This window comes from Eurypyga helias, unplaced genomic scaffold (assembly GCF_000690775.1).
Source record: "Eurypyga helias isolate BGI_N326 unplaced genomic scaffold, ASM69077v1 scaffold18066, whole genome shotgun sequence".
NCBI classification, from domain to species: Eukaryota; Metazoa; Chordata; class Aves; order Eurypygiformes; family Eurypygidae; genus Eurypyga; species Eurypyga helias.
In genome coordinates, this window is record NW_010254875.1 from 11,905 (window position 1) to 28,572 (window position 16,668).

Consider the following 16,668-nt stretch of genomic DNA (forward strand, 5'->3'; position numbering starts at 1 on the left):
GATTGTCGGCAACAGCCATCTCAGGCTTCAGTTGTCTGAGCAGAAAGGAACAAGCGAAAAAGCAGAGCTGCCAGCTTTGTGGAGGGTCAGAGGTTATTTTAAGCATCTGATGGTGTTTCTGCATTAAGTTTGAAGACTTATAAACTACTTCATTGAGAAATTACGGACCTGAGTGGCTTAATGTCTTCTGCAGGCAGCAGCTGCAACCACCATCCCTCAAAAACTGAATTCTACTGCTGCTGCTGCTGCACAGGGAGAAAAAGGGGCAGGTAACAGGGGGTCAATACATCTGCAAAGGATGAAGCACGTCTGTTCTGGGCTACCTAAACCTCATGTTTCTTCTTCCCCGTCTTCCCTGCAGGGACACAGCCACAAAAGAAATTCCAAACACCCCAAGACTTGCATTTTGGCAATGATTAACCTCCCCTAATCACCACTGCAAGGGCTAATTCTGACCACTGGCATGCCTCGAGGTGTAAGTTACACTGGTACCTGGGTGGGTGACTCAGTGGAAACAGTGGTCTTTGGCCTGCAGGGAGATAAAAAAGATGGGGAAAAAAACATAAAGAATATATTGGAAGAGGCCATTTTACAGATCAGCAGGAGGATCTCAAACAAGCACAGATCTCATCGCCCCATCTAAAAGCGGGACACGGGAAGGATTTAAGGGAATTTCCAAGAGGGAAGCAGTAGGAACCAGAAACATGGAAAAGCTTTACAGAGAGAGGATTAAGACAGGGACCAACCTAGAGCAATGAAAAGTCAAAGGGATGCCCGATAAAGAAACAGAATCACTTAAATTATTAAGAGAAGGTTGAAAAGCCCCTCTGAATCAGGCCCAGGTTACACACAGTGAAACCAAGTGGAGAGGAGCCTTACCAGGAGACGGTATCTGAAAAAGCGATGCCAGGTTCACCCCATTTCCACACTCCAGGTGCATCAGCACCAGTCTGTTGCTTTTGGCAGAGACAGGACATGGCAACTACTGGGATTCCCGCTGCAGAAACGGCTCCGAGGAGCACACACTGATCCCGTGTCCCCGTGCTCGGTGCTTTTCCTTCCTACATGCCCTCGCTCATCAACAGCAACCCCTAAATCCTGTTTGGGACCTTCAGCTACTGCAGCCTGAGCAAAGGATAGAAATGGGATCCACTGGATTTGCCTATCTACACTCAGCTTTGTCACCTCAGGCCTCTGTAGAAAGCAAAATATCTCACACAGCTCCTGCTTACTTTGAATAAAGGTCTTAAAAAGCTGCAAAAATGATGAATCAACGCTGAAAATACTGACCACAGACCAGGCAAGCAAATGCTAGAGAGAGCTGAAGAACCTCTCGGTGCTGACAGTGCTTCTACCTTTCTGGATAGGTGCCACAGAGAGCTCTCCCAAGACAGGAATCCCATCCAACCGTTCCATGACATCACAGGGAATCGCTTTCCTGTGCTTGTGTGGTGCTACCAAGGATGTGGACTAAAACACCATCATCCTGGGACAGAACAACCAAGAGAGAGAAGTTAGCTCCAGGGGAGATGACAGAAGAGCCTCCGAAACCACAGCCAGCCAACGGTATGTGCCAAGGGCTCAACGATCCAAACTCACCGGGATGTTATCAATGGGATTGTTTTACTCCACTACACACACCCCCTAAAGGGGCAGTACAGCTTAGAGGTGTGAAAAACGGACAGTCCCAAACCCTTCACCCATTCACAGCGGGGTCAGAGGCTGTTCTCACCCAAGATGCTGGATGGAGCTCAACACGCACCGAGTTTAGGGCCTCCCACGCTGCCCCTGAAAGTTTCGAGGTTTCAGGATTCCACCACAGCCTGCTGAGGATATTGGGAAGAAGGATGCAACGGCAAGCGGCAGAGACAGGCAGCTGAAATCTGCCACAGCAGGGACGGCGGGAAGGGCGAGAGAACCCGGACGGTCTCTTTGGCAAAGCCGCGTCGGTGCGGAGGCTCTCACTGCGCTTTAATCTGAAGGTGCACGATGCCCCACGCTCTGCTCTCCAGGCACTGCACGGCCTCGGCTCCACGCCTCTCCCAAAAAGCTCTCAGAGGGGATTTTAAGGATATGCCATTGAACCGGGTGAAGTGCCGCCTGCCCAGGGGCATCAGGCGCCCCGAACCGCACCTCCAGCACTGCCTCCGCGTGGGGTGGGACATCCCAACGAGATACCAAGGGAACATGTAAAGCTTAGAAGGCACAAAGCTCAAGAGGAAGGAACCAGAAGCCTAAAGAAATCTGCAGAGGCTCCATGTTTCCAAGGAGGGCTCCATGTTTCCAAGGAGAGCTGCCCACCGGAGCGGGGCGAGGGCAGAGAAAGCTGGCAGTAGCATCAGCACAAACGAAGGAGGTAGCTACGAGGCTGAGCATTTGTATTTCAGCTTTCCAGATCTGCTCTTCCCGGATGAAACAGGAGATCAGCCTGTCCAAATGCTCCTCCAGCAAGGGAGCAATGAGAATCAAGACACGGAGAGAGGTTTAGAGCAGAAATAACGTGCAGAGGGGGGATTTACTTTGTGAGGAGTGGGAACAGATCCGTGTGTGAAGCCAACAATGGAAATCAGGTGTTACCCATGATATGATGCAGTAATTACTTCATTAAAATAGCTCATTTGCACCTTTACTGCCTGGATACTGCAAGCCCAGGTCACAAGCATTAGGTATTTCCAGGGTTTTCAGAAGCCTGATGATGACAGAGCAAAAGCAGGCGCATGTTCCCTGCTACAGCTGGGCAGGACAAGGGAACCCCGCTCCTCCGGGACACAGTTCCGACGGCACGGAGAAGGGAAGAGTGACATATTCCAGGACACAGCGGAGGTAACGCCCAGCTCCGGAGTTTCTAGTGCAATATCACGACGCGTTGAACGCCATCAGGTCGCTACTGAAGCGACAATTTTTCATTGGAGGGAGGTAAATCACCTTTCCTCACCTCGACTTATCCCCCTCATCCCCAGCATCCTCGGGTAGGGCACCAGTAGTTCCAACCCAGCCACCTCCCGCCTCGCTGCCGGGGACGGAGCCGATTCTTCCGACAGCGTTTCTAAAGTGCTTGGCAGACATAAAGCTCTGCCCAAGTGCCAAGCGTTAGCACGACCCCTCTTCTGCCCGCGGCTAAGGGCAGAGATGCGCTTTTCCCTGCTCGGGCAGCAGGCGTGAGCGGGCAGCAGGAGGTGAGCTAGCCTGCTAGCCTCAGCCCCTCTTCCCCCTCAAAACCGACCCCCTTCCTTGTGCGTATTCCCACACCCCACCTTCTCAGTGGGGTGTGTTTTGGGGCGCGTGCAGCCTTACCCCGTGGTTTGCAACGATCTGATGGCACTTACGCAAGAGCTCCTGACCCACACAGGCTCTCGGCAAGGGGAACACCACTCTTACGTGGGGGTTTTCTGAAGGACCTACAGAGAAAAAAGTAACTCGTTGCTCAGAATCAAAGCGTTTTTCTTTCACAAATTGCTCTGAATGCAGAGGGGCTCCTTCCCTCCTATTCAGGACAGCGTGGAAAAGGTCACCTTTGAAACCTAAACCACAGGGACAGGGTTTTACTGCCTGTTTAACAGGGTCCCTGCGCTTCTAAAGGCCCTGTCATTTGCCACTTCTCCACCAAGTCCAGTTCGCTTCTGCGCGCCTCACGTCCCTCCCGTCAGCGCGTGCCGACTATAAAGTGCTCTGTGTGTATAGCACAGCCCTGTCCCGCGCCTGGGGCTTCCGGAAACTACTCCATGAGCACAGCCAGAGGCTAGGGATAACAGGAGCTGAAGGATTTGTCATGGGCTAAAACTCCCGGGAAACGCAGCATCCTCCCACAGTGGAAAATACCGCAGCTAAGGAGGGGAAGAGAGGGCAGGAACATCTCTGTGATTATAAGGAAGTCAAAATAGGGATTTCTTTTTCCAGTGAGGGAGGACAGAGCTCCAGTGGGACGGATTGGTAACCCCGCTGAGCTTGGATGTGAAGGGGTTTTGTCAACTAAAAGGCTTTCTACAGGTCACAGTATGTTTAAAACTTCCTAGACAGGTAGTTCCTCTCCTGCTTCCGGCATTGGAAAGCGCCTGCCTAGGGCAGGTCTAGAGCAAGCTCTGGCAAGCACCGCGGCTCCGCTCAGGTGGTTTTATAGTGACTCGGTCAAGCTTTGCGACGCGGCGACGGGGAGGCGGGAGAGGGAGGGTGGGCAAGGGATGCACGCAGCTTCCCCCAGACCCAATCCCGTTTGAAAGAGGGGGATTTGCAATCCTACCTGCCCATCCTCTCTCCCAGGAGGGAACAGCATGGAAGGGAGAGAATGAACATGCTTTTTGCTTAGGGAAACCTCCCTGTTTGCTTAATAAATACCTTCCAAAATGCTGAGCAGCTCTGTAAACATACGAGAGATTTCAATACTTAGTAAAAGTTCATCTTTTCCCTGAACTCCAAGGCCAGAGGCTGGCACTGCTCTGGGATGACTGCGTATGGGTCGTGTGAGGACCCAGCGGGGTCCAGTAAAGGCTGCCAGGCTCCGCAGGGGCCTGGAAAACAACGCTGGGTGTTGAGAAGCCTGTTAAATTTTGAAGTTGATCCGTCCATGCAGCTTCGAGATGAGAATCCTGACAGGCCTGCAGGAATGTCGCCAGCTCAGAGCGGTCCAGGGAACTGAGAAGCGATGATGGTGACATCCAGGAGAACTTTCTGGTGAAGGAGGGACGTGGCAGAGGGCTTTGGCTCTTCAGAACAGTGTCCTTTCCCTCTCAGAAGCAGCCGAGTGGTCACCGAACACAGAAGTACCCAGGGGAGAGAAATTCCAGTGCCAGCCCCTTCTTGCTGTGCCTGGCCAGGGGAAGGGAGACTGCATTTTGGGGAGAATACAGCCCCGATGGCTTTAAAAGAGGAGAGTGTCCTACAAAAGCAAACCCCATGGAAGTGTGTCGAATTGGATCTTGGGCCAGATCCAACGTGGTAGTGCAATAAGGCCCAAAGTCCCAATCCACTCATTTCCAAACCCACCGACACAGTCCTGAGGGGGTGAGATGGGCTGCCACCCCCACCCCGCTTTTGCTTCTGTCTAGCCAGCTTCAGAGAATTCCCCCCCCACTTCACCCCAGAGGATTCCCTGAAGCAGGGTATGTCACTCCCAAACTCAGCAGGTGCCCTGGGGCAAGGAATCTGCCTCGCAAACGAAACGAGACAGGCTGAGGTAGGGAACGAACCGTTAGCGACTCGGACCCTCTCGGGGTCACCGGCCTGGCGAGGCGACGCTGCTTCGCGTGGGACTCCAGCACAATCCAGCCTCCAGACAGCGTGCCACCACTGCGTCACCCCAGAAGGAACGTTTCCATCCGTCTCCTCCGACCCCAACTGCCCGATGACCACCTCCTCTGAGTATTATCCCAGCACTCGGCCTACGGGATCAGCTCTCAGAGCCGCACCCCTTTTTAGCCTGCATTAGAGGGCTGAAATCATGAGGTCGTCCTGCTTGGCAGGGCTGGTTACGTGCCCGGTGGGGGTGGAAGTCCGGATTTTGTCAGTGGCCAGACACTCCTGGCTGCTCACGCCTGTGGGAGTGATGTCCATGAGTTCTCCGGATGAACTAAGGGGGAAAGAGGGTGAGACAGAGATGCCCGACGAAGGATCTGTTGAGCCTGCAAACAACCTCGGGGGCTTTGGGACTAGGTTGGGTTCATATTGTGCCCTCAACAGGATTTCCTGATCGCTGACGGACTTGGGCATCTCCGCAAAGTCACTGGAGCTGTCTGACACCATCATGCAGTAAATGTCCTGGAAGGAGCTGCTTTTGCTATCCAAATTAAAGAGGCTGTCTATGAACTCGGCAAACTCCAGCACTTGGGGACTGGGAACGTCGGTGAGTCGTCCATTTTGGAGGGACAACTCCTCCCGAGGGGCTAAGGAAACGCGGTCCCCCTCACTGCTGGCCCCCTCCTCACTGCAGCGTCGCTGAGGGGTGGTGCCACCACTATTGAGGACGTTGTCGGGGGGTTGAGTCTCCTGGGAATGCTTGGAGAGGCTGTCAGCAGCCAGCAGCTCTGTCCGGGAGCTGAGGGAAGGGTTCTCCTCAGGGATAACGGGGTCTATATAAAAGCAGTGCGTCTCGTCCTTCTCCATGACAGCATGGAGGCTGGGAGAGCCCCGGATGCTCCGAAAACCAGAGGAGCGTCTTGAGTCAAAGCTGTAGATGGATTCGTTGTCCGAGAGGCTCTCCATGGTCGCGAGAGGGGCACGACGGTCCTGCAGCTCCACGGACAGACGTTCCTTTGTATCCAGGAGAAGCAACTCCACAGGGTCTTTCTGCACAGGAGAAAGTGGCTTCGTCTCATAAAACCCCTCCAAGCTGATTTCCGAATGGGACTTGCTCCTGCAATGAGAAAGAGACAACGTGAGGCTGCGTCACTCCCCAGAACAGCCCGAGGAACCACATCTGGGGCACAGAGTTCCTCAGGCACGCCGAGGACACGTCGCTGCAGAAGCCATCCAGCACGGCGAGAAACCTCTTTTCTCCCTCTTCCCAGCTGAAAATATTAAGCACAATTTCTTCGCTCGGCAAACCCAGGTTCACGCCCTTCTCCCTTTACTCCTAGCTAAAGGTCTTCCTGCTCAAGCACCGTTTTCACTCAGGACCGTGGTTCTGCTCCCAGTTAAACCTGCAGCACCTCTGAAGCACCCAAACCCCACAGTGCAGGCTCCACACGTGCAGACAAAGTCCCCTCTCACTCAGCACCTCTGTACCAGAGAGGATTGAGGCGAGAGAGGTTAAAGGGCGTGCCTACAGTAACCTACTTTCTTCCTTCTTGCTGTCTGAACCACTCCAGTGTCACATCTTCCCCTCCTTCTCCATGCTGGCAATCCCTGCCTTAGTGCCACAAACACCAGGAGCATTGCCCGTGATCAATTCAGCCGCCGTTTCAGACGTCAGATTTAAAAAAATAGGCAAAAAAAGGCAATTTATTCATTCAGCTTACGACAGGTCAAGATCTTTAGGAAGGCTCCAGTCACACTAAGGCTTTTAAGGATCAGGCAGGCTGCTCCAGAAAGACACAGTGAAGGAGCTTCCCACACCAGGCACAGCCAAAGCCTGGGATTAGCTGCAGCCAAAGTGACAAGAACTTTAGGAAGCATCTGGGAAAAGAACCTGAGATTGGGAGGGGACACAATATACAGGGAAAGACTTAGAAGTTGGGCTAGTATTTGATCCCTTTGTAACTTCAGAGTAAGTGATCTGAGAACAGGTTTCAGAAACCCCCAAAAGAGGGAGTCTGACACAGAAAGCTGGCTCTAACCTCCAATTTAACACAGCCAACCTGCAACTGTTTCTGCTCTGGTTCCTCCCTTAAGCCTCTCTGACCTCTCCCTCATTCTCTTCCCTTTGGTATCTCGGAGTTCCCCCTCTGTGTTCACTCACCTCCAAGGGAAGCAGCTCCTGGGGTCTGCTCCTCTCCCTGCTGCTTGACCCGATTCATCTTCAGTTCTACCGTGGCCTTCACAAACGTGGGCCCATCCCTGTTCCTGCTGTTTCATTGCAGCTGTGGTTCTGTTTCTAAGCTCTCCTTCCCTGTCTCTGACCCTTCACTCTGTGACAAGGACCTTGCCATTTTCATATGATTTGCTGTCTTATCTTTCCTCAAAACAGTGAATCTCACTCACCTTACCTCAAGGATACTCAGCTGTCCAGCACTCAGCACTGACCATCTCACCCTGCCTCTTCCCACACAGCTTCTCGTTGGGTCTCTCTACCCAAAATCTCCACAGAAGTGCCAAGAAACAAACCCTCTCCCACCCACAACGCTGCCTTCTCCTTCCACTCAACTCCCATTTGCCACCTCTGACTGCAAACCATCTTCTTTCCCTCATCTTCCTTGTTTAGTCTGCAAATCTGCCCTATATAATGCAATTTTTGTGAAAGAATTCACATGCTCTGACTCCAAAGTAAGTCTATGCCCACGTTTTTGTCACAAACAGGACACCAACTGCTCTCCCTTCACCTGTATCCACGTTCCCAAATTGTCCCATTTGTAACACTACACAAGTCACATCAGAAATTAGCTTTAAATACGGATGTTCTGCTAAGCTTACGGCTTTCACTGCTTCTCAGCTTTTGAAAATCACCGCATAGGCTAACTTTGGGCACAGAAATCACACAGGAAGACACACATTCGGCTGCAAGCTCTGCCTTCCCGGTTTCAGAGGAAACCCCATTTGTCTGGGATATGGAGAAAAGGAAGTTTCTTCCACACCCTTCACTTCTGGGTTCTTCCCGTCTTGCTGCACTCTGGGATTCTTGAGCAACACGGAGGATTCCCCCCCCAACATGACACAAGACATACTGAAGCCAAGTAAAAGTCCCACAAAGGCAGATGTTGGATCTCTCCTTCCCACAAAAACTAATCACAATGCCCCAAGAGAACAAGGAGCCACACCTGGAGCCAACAACCCTTCAAAGGAATCCAAGATATATCCTTACTTCGTACTGCTGTTCCTTCTGTCCGCGGTTATGGCTCCAGTTCCGACCTGCACCGAGGGTCCACTAGGCAAGGGCTGACTCTGGAAGATCAGCTCTGGAGTGAGATCCACTTCCGTAGGACTCACCATCACTTTGGCTGCAGACAGTAAAGCTGTTTTCCCCTTGTTGTAGTTCTCCAAGACCTGTCCAGGGCAAGCAGAGGAACAGTAGTGCTTTACCAGAGACAGCTTGGCTGTTCTCAGCTCGGGGCTTTCCAACGGCTGGATCTGCCTCCTCCTTACCAGGGCCTTCTGCAAGCACAGGGCAAGGCCTCGAGATAAGGGACTGTATCTCTAAATTCTGACATACTCTATCCCATCAGAATGTCCTGCTGGGAATAAGACTGGCAGGAGCAGCTTTCAGACCAGGAGGGCAGAGGATACTTGCCCAAGTCTTCACGGTAGAGCTGGGTGGCTAGGAACTGGAGCTGGGTGGCACGGGCCAGTCCACAACCATTACCCAAACCCCCATCACCCTTGGGACCAGCAGAGGGGCTGCAGCTGGAGTGCAGGGGACTTCTGTCACGGCTTGGATTTCTGTAACGGGCAGTTTCTGAGAGAAGGAACCAACCACCACCCAACCGGACATTATTACGACATTACATTTGGAAAGAGGACCTGGTGTGGGACTGCGGGTACTGGGATGGAGATCTACATTCCATATCCAGACCTCGTTACACTTGCCTCATAGCCTGTGCCTGACTGGCCCCGAGCACAATCTTCTTTCCTCCTCCTCCCCAAAGTCAATGGATTCGTGTATTTGCCAGTTCTCCTGAGCAAGGGCTACTTAACCTCTGCACATAAAGGCCCGTGACGAGACACTCGCTTTATTAGGGCCCCTAATTACCCCTTTGATCCTACTTCTCTGCGTTACCTTGTTGAGCCCTTCCATGACCACATACGGGAGGTGCTCGTGCAACATCGCCGGCGAGATGATGACCTCGTTAAATGCCTTGTTGTCACCCCAGATGGCAAAGTAAGTGGGATCCTCTTGCTCGCAGCAACTGGGAGTTGGGATCCAAAAAGAGAGGGAAACAGGGAGCAGGGGATGAAAGAACAGGCCATGCAAAAGAAAAACGGAAGGTTGCAGTGAGAAAAAGGAACAGGAAAAACAGATGTTGAACTACAGGCGCTACGGCTGTTGCTCCAAAGCTGCACCAGCCAACAGCGACACGACTGGCTGTTCTGAGAGCACAGACAATCCCTGTCACCATAAGACAGCGAGGGGGGAAAAAACCCAACCCATCACCTCCTTCCCCGATGGGTTCCTGTCCTGGGGAATCTTTTGCAAAAGAAAGGTTTCAGCCCTGCTCAGGGCCGGGTGTGCGCACTCACCAGCACTGCTCGGCGGGATGGTTGTGCACGACGTGGATGATGCGGCCGGGCGGGTAGAGCGGTGTGCTCGCCGACAGGGCGATCGTCAGGTCGCTGGGATGTGTCCAGAGGCGATTGCTCGTGACGGAATTGTCTTCCGTCTCCTCAGGGAGCTCGGACTTGGGTATGCATTTCGTAGCACCCACAATGATTCGCCACTGTTCCACCCGAGAGAAGGGAAGGAGATTAGTGAGAAGAGAAAAACAAAGTACAGCAGAGTCGTCTCAAGACTGAGAGGTTCAAACTGGATATTTAACAGCAGAAAAAAGAAAAAACAGGTCTTGTGCCCCAACTGCTCTTAAATAATAGCCCTAGAGATAGAGATAACCCTGCCCAGAGAAATCATTTCTTCCTTTCTTCAATTTTAACCTTAGAAGTGGCCACATCTCATCCTTCCTTATTTTTTTTTTTTCTGGAGATTTTTGCAGAGTTAGGGACTGTCGTGGTTTCAAACCAGCACAGGGATCTAGAGCAAGTGCCAACTTGTCCACCAGCTGGTGACATAATATCTTCCAGGATAAACACAGTAGATGGAATCTGAATTTTTAGTGTACAAAAATAAGCAAGAGACTATACAATGTAAGCAGACAAAAATTCTATTCAGGCCTTTCTTTATGCACTAAAAGAAATCCTAAAACCCCATAAAACTCACCATAAAATGCCAAAATACAAAAATCATAGAATCTTAACAAGAAGAATAAACATAAGCTCAGTTTTTCTCCCCCTACAAGTAATTTCTATAATATTTTAACCCCCAAAATCTTAACATCTTACGATTTTTCCATCTCTGTGTAACAGTAAAGCAGCCCGGGGAGGAACAACCTTCCACATTTCCCATCTCCAAAACATTAACAGATCGCTTACGCTAGCCCAGCGCCACCCAGACAGCACGCGGCAGCGTCTGAGCAGACAACTGTTGTACCTCCTTGCCCGTTACCATTTGTCACTGGCCCAGAAAAGCTGCCGTTGGAACACAGGCTCCAAAACAGGCTCCGAGGACAGTTTCTTGCTTGGTTATTTTAACCCCGCGAGGGTGAGCTTGCCGCACGGAGCCAGCGTCATGGAGCAGCCTGCAGAGTGCAGCGCTTTGCCCTGACCCCTCTAGCTGCCTTCTGGCTCTCGCCACCGCTCCTCTGGTTGCCCAAATAGTCGTCAGAGTGGCCCTGAGGAGACCTGGAGGAGTCCGTGGCATTGCTCCATGACACACTGTTTACCAGCACTGCTCAGAGACTCACCTTCAGGCATCTGCTAGTCTTTCCTCTTACCTTTGGTTTGTTACTTCTTTGAAGAACATCCAGAAGCTGCCGGCGAAATCCCTCCAGCTGAGAGAGACCGATTCTGAAAGAGAGAAGGGTGTGTTTGCAACAGCCTGGCAGGGAACAGCACGGAAGGGACACACAGAAGAACAAGAAACTACGCTACAAGAGATACAAGAAGGCAGCAACACCATCACGCAGATCGTTGCAGAGGTTGTGGCATCACCCAGGACCAGTAATGGGCGTTAAGAGGCCACAGGAAACCATCGTGACAATAAAACAAGTATGAAATGTCATGGCAGAATCAGATCAGTGAAGACAGATAGGAGAGAGGTCAGTGGACAGATACGGAGGGAGATGATGTGATCGCAAACAAGCGAGCAAGAAACAGGTATAGGAACAGAGATTAGGTGGCACAGAGCTGTGACAGCACTGAACAGGTTACAGGATGGACGGGATGGTGTCATACAGGTGACCAAAAGGCACGTTCAATACCACGTGGTGATTTCCCTCCACATGCCTTATATCGTACAGAAATGTCATGGTTATCTGAAGGGACACCACAGGGCAGAAGCAAAAGGAACACCCAGGTTGGCTGGTTTCTAGCCCAACACCCAGTTCAGAACTTGTCCCAGGAGACGATGAGGAGTGAGAAATGCCCAGAGAAATGAAGGAGTTGGTTCAGAGATGGGAGATGATGTGGAATAAAGGATAAACAGTACAAAAAGATGACAGCATGTCTAGTTTGGGACAGAGTGTGAAGAGGTCCGAGATAACACAGGTAACCAGGAAGACAGGTGAGATACTATAATTACAGAGACAGGATGTTCACCCTTTTCTTTCATACAGCTGAGACAGGGAGGGACATGCCTACAGAAAGGTGTGTGAAACACGACTATAGGGGTCCAGGTGAAAGATTCAGCAATACAGGTAGCCAGGAAGACAAGAAAGACACATACAAGGCCAGGTAAATGAGGAAACTGGAGACAGGACAGGAAAAAGGTCACTTTCTGATGGGAAAAGAGGTGACTTTGGTATAGAACAGCAGATATCAAGAAATTCAGACACTTCTCAACTTGCCTGGGCACTAGATCTTTGCCAAGCACGACCGCAGTCACAAACTCTTTTGAATACTCCATGGCATCCTCACTGGAAGAGAAACAGGACCAAGAAAGAAGCAAACAGGGTTCTACTAGCCGCAAACTGCATTTCATTCCTCATGTGCCACTGGGGTCAGAGAGGTTACCAAACAGGGAACCAGGGTCATAAAAACCACAACCCAAGCTGCTCAAGGCTTTTGAGACTTGCACCCTGATAAAGAAAAGCCTGATTTCCCATCCCCTGCCCCAAGCAACACTACTCTGCACGTGGCTCTGAATATACTTGGAAAAGGAAGCTCTCAAGTGCATCACAGTCGTTTTCCAATAGTTTGGGAATATCCAGGGCTGCAGAAAGGAAGGAGATATTCCGTGCTCATGACGCTGCTTTGAAAAGAGACTGTAGAACTAAGAGGGCCACTTCCTGCAGCAACCTGTGTGCCAGGGCAGGAGGGAGTTAAGGCTTTGACTCTACAAGCTGGTTCTGCGATCAGCTTCCTTCCCAGAGACCTTCTGAAGGAGTTACCAGGGCAGAGGCTGCATCACTGACCTAGAGATGATCCAGGGCATGACACAGCGCAAAAGTGCGGCACTCGGGGGCACCTCTTGAACCCTGAACAGTTGAGGTAACGGCACAGCTTGGATCTCAGGAGTGGAAGCTCTGAACAGAAAGCTGTAAAACTCATGAAACCTTCAGAGCAACTCCTCTACAGCCGCAGAAGACCAGGGATCAATATCGTAACGAGGCATGGCAGTACCCAGGTTCATTAGCAGGAGGGTTTAAAACCCTTGGCTGCTCCTGGAACACTACAGTAACTACGAGGAGAAGCTTCTGATAATCCACAGCTGTTTTCAAGTGTCCCCATGATGTCTGTCACAACTAGAAAGACCTCATCTCTCTTCACAGCAATCACAGAGGATGGTTTTGTTTGGCTGCCATGTAAATAACATGACCAGCAGGTCTGTTCCAATTTACAGCGGGAAGAATTCCCCGTACCTCTCTCCGGACATCTCTGAGGATGCTAAACTAGCGGAGAGAAATGGGCACCCAAGCAGCACAACCCCTCCGACCTACCTCAAGCATCAACTTTAGAAGGGCAGAAATGACAGCCCGGAGTGCTAATTTCTTTGTCAGAGGCAAAAGGAGCCTGAATAACCAGATCAACTGACACAGACATCGACGTTCAGTCAAATATCACCTTTACTGCACCTCTACCGAGAGCAGACGTGGGGCAGACACGCTGGCATTGCGCAGAAAGTAAGGAAATTGCACCCTGCCCACTCAATGTGCATTTTTCACTAGTCAGGGTGACATTAGATCTACAGCCACGGACACCAGACTATTTGGGAGACTGGCCACCTGCCATCATAACCTTAATTCCAAACTGTAACACAGAGCAAAGCCTGCCAACGATCCTCAGCTCCTATAAAGCCTCTCCATTTTCCCACGTGCTTCACAGGGCAGAGACTTGTCTTTTCCTGCTCCCCAAAGCATCAGCAACAGGATCTGATCCAGCTACATCGACACAGCCCCTCAGCAGTCCTCCTGCCCCAACACCTACCTCAGCAGCCCACCCGGGGGAGAATAGGCAAAGCACTTCAGCGACGGGTACTGCGGACGCAAGAGGAAGGACAGGATGGCAGCGGTGCCAGCCCCCAGGGAATGACCCACCACGATCAGGCCATAGTGTTTTGTTCCTCTCCCCTGAAAACAAAACAACAAAAGAAATTGCGGTCAGACTGAAAGATAAGTCCGCAACCCCCCAAATCTGTCCCTTTGCCCCCCAGCTGTGAGTCTTTCCTCTGTGTGAGGAAAGATGCCAACTGTATCCTGGGCTGGATCCAGAGCAGCGTGGCCATCAGGGAAAGGGAGGGGATTCTGCCCCTCTGCTCCGCTCTGGGGAGACCCCCCTGCAGTGCTGCTCCAGCTCTGGGCCCCAACAGCAGGAGGACACGGAGCTGTTGGAGCGAGTCCAGAGGAGGCCCCGGAGATGCTCCGAGGGCTGGAGCCCCTCTGCCATGGGGACAGGCTGGGGGAGTTGGGGGGTTCAGCCTGGAGAAGGGAAGCTCCGGGGAGACCTCAGAGCCCCTTCCAGTGCCTGGAGGGCTACAAGGAAGCTGGGGGGGCTTTTTCCAAGGGTAGGGAGTGACAGGACAAGGGGTGACGGGTTTAAACAGAAAGAGGGAAATGGAAATGGGACATCAGGAAGGAATTCTTCCTGCAGAGAGTGGGGAGCACTGGGACAGGTTGCCCAGAGAAGCTGTGGATGCCCCATCCCTGGGAGTGTCCAAGGCCAGGCTGGATGAGGCTTGGAGCAACCTGGGCTATGGAAGGTGTCCCTGCCCATGGCAGGGGGTGGGGCTGGGGAGGCTTTAAGCCCTTTCCAACCCAAACCATTCTACAATTCTGTGATAACCAAAGTACAGAGCTTTGAACGTCACCGTATCCTTAGCAGTCAGGGAGCAACTGAGCTCTGTAGGACATCAGGAAAAATTCCTCATGAGTAACACGAGCTCACCTAACAAGACCAATTTTCACTTTCAGGGCAGGAGGAATAAAGCACCACATGAAGAAGTCAGATGCATACGTCTCCCCCCCTACACCTTCCAAACATCACAAGGAGGACAACTGAGTGGTGAATGGTTTGACACTCAAGTTCCAGGGAACCATTGAGGCTTTTATCCCTCTTTTCTTTCTCCCTTGAGCTCATTCCCCCACAGACACAGTCAGGCCAAGACTCTCTAGGCATGAGAAAAGGAGAGCTGTCTGACAGCAGGGAATCAGGCAGTTCAGAAGTTCCCTCCCCATCGGGGACAGGCAGTGCTGTTGCTGACATATTAACTAAGGTAAGCAGCTTCCCAACGTCTCCCTCGGGTTCTTGGATGGCTCTCTATCCCAAGAAATCTGCACACGCAGACAGTCAGCACAGCATCCCATTACTGTCTCCAAAGAGCATCTCCATAGAGATGGGATTTTAGTTCCTGTTGATTTGTTTTTAATGTTCCCTGTCCTGCATTTCCAGCAAGGGGGACTTCCTGCCTTAGCTTTGCCTGAGGAAGAGAAAATTAAAAAATCAGGAGCTTTGCAGGATTGGCAGTTTCAAAAAACCTTGGGGGAATGAGGAACTAGTTGCCTGTCTGGCAATCCAGAGGGATAGGAATTAAAGGAAGGTTTGAGAAATTTGTACAACAGACTCAGGAACATGGAGGCTTCTCTGTTTTCGGGGAAATCTTGCCTTCTGTACAGCCTATGAGGATAAAAGAAAGCTGATACTCACCAAGTCTCGTCCAAAAGCTTGAGAAAGCACCATTTCTTGCTCCAATTTCTTCTTGATGTACTCAGCAGAGAGCACCATTCCCTGAGGGGAAGAGAAGGGAGAACAGGACATAAACGGTGGCACATCAGCCCTGATCTAACCATCCAGCCGCCACCACACTGCCCCGAACGCTGCATACGCTCCGGAGCGGCACACAGCGCGTGGCAGGGCTGAGGAGGGATACAGACTCCGCTCCACCTTCAGGAATAAGCTTCCTTGGGCGGATGTTTTGGCTCACTGATTACCAGAGCCACAAACTCTTTAGAAGTAACGACAGTTCTTAAATGAAGATAATGCTCAAGGGGCCTATTCCTGGGCTCACAGCGAAGAGGCTGGGGAAGAAAAAACAGCCACCACCACCAAACAACCCACTTGAAATGCAAAGCTGTGGATCTGGAAGTGCAGCAGACACTGGGATCTGCAGCAGAATGGAGAAACAGTGATTTTCTGCACGTCAACGCCTTAACCGCAAAACTGTACTATTCCATGTAAATCTGTGAAGGAAAGCGTGAATTAGTCTAACAATTTCACGGAATAAATGCAAACACCAAGACGCTGCTGGAGGGAAAAAGCAGGAGCGCTATCTGTACAGGAAGAGGTATTGATGACTGGAGAAGGCAACAACTATTAAGGCGATTCAGCTGCCAAAGGACATTAAATCACAAATTATCAAATGCCTTTATTTAGTAGAAGCTAAGAACTGCTGGAAGATGGGAAACAAGCTGATAATCACTATCCTGGGCTGGATCCAGAGCAGCGTGGCCATCAGGGAGAGGGAGGGGATTCTCCCCCTCTGCTCCGCTCTGGGGAGACCCCCCTGCAGTTCTGCTCCAGCTCTGGGCCCCAACAGCAGGAGGACACAGAGCTGTGGGAGCGAGTCCAGAGGAGGCCCCGGAGATGCTCCGAGGGCTGGAGCCCCTCTGCCATGGGGACAGGCTGGGGGAGGTGGGGGGTTCAGCCTGGAGAAGGGAAGCTCCGGGGAGACCTCAGAGCCCCTTCCAGTGCCTGGGGGGCTACAAGGAAGCTGGGGGGGCTTTTCCCAAGGGCAGGGAGTGACAGGACAAGGGGTGACGGGTTTGAACGGGAAGAGGGAGATGGAGATGGGACATCAGGAAGGAATTCTTCCCAGAGAGAGTG

At 51.7% G+C, this 16,668-nt stretch overlaps 1 protein-coding gene across 1 annotated transcript; it reads right to left on the minus strand.

Annotated features, from left to right (window-relative positions):
- Positions 1-5,418: 5,418 nt before the first annotated feature.
- Positions 5,419-15,949, minus strand: DAGLA (diacylglycerol lipase, alpha; the record flags this gene model as incomplete). Its single annotated transcript, XM_010153162.1, has 9 exons — positions 5,419-6,346; positions 8,450-8,631; positions 9,362-9,491; positions 9,823-10,019; positions 11,127-11,199; positions 12,198-12,266; positions 13,777-13,919; positions 15,493-15,573; positions 15,904-15,949. Coding segments are annotated over 9 exons (1,849 nt in total), but the record flags the coding sequence as incomplete, so codon positions are not given.
- Positions 15,950-16,668: the final 719 nt, after the last annotated feature.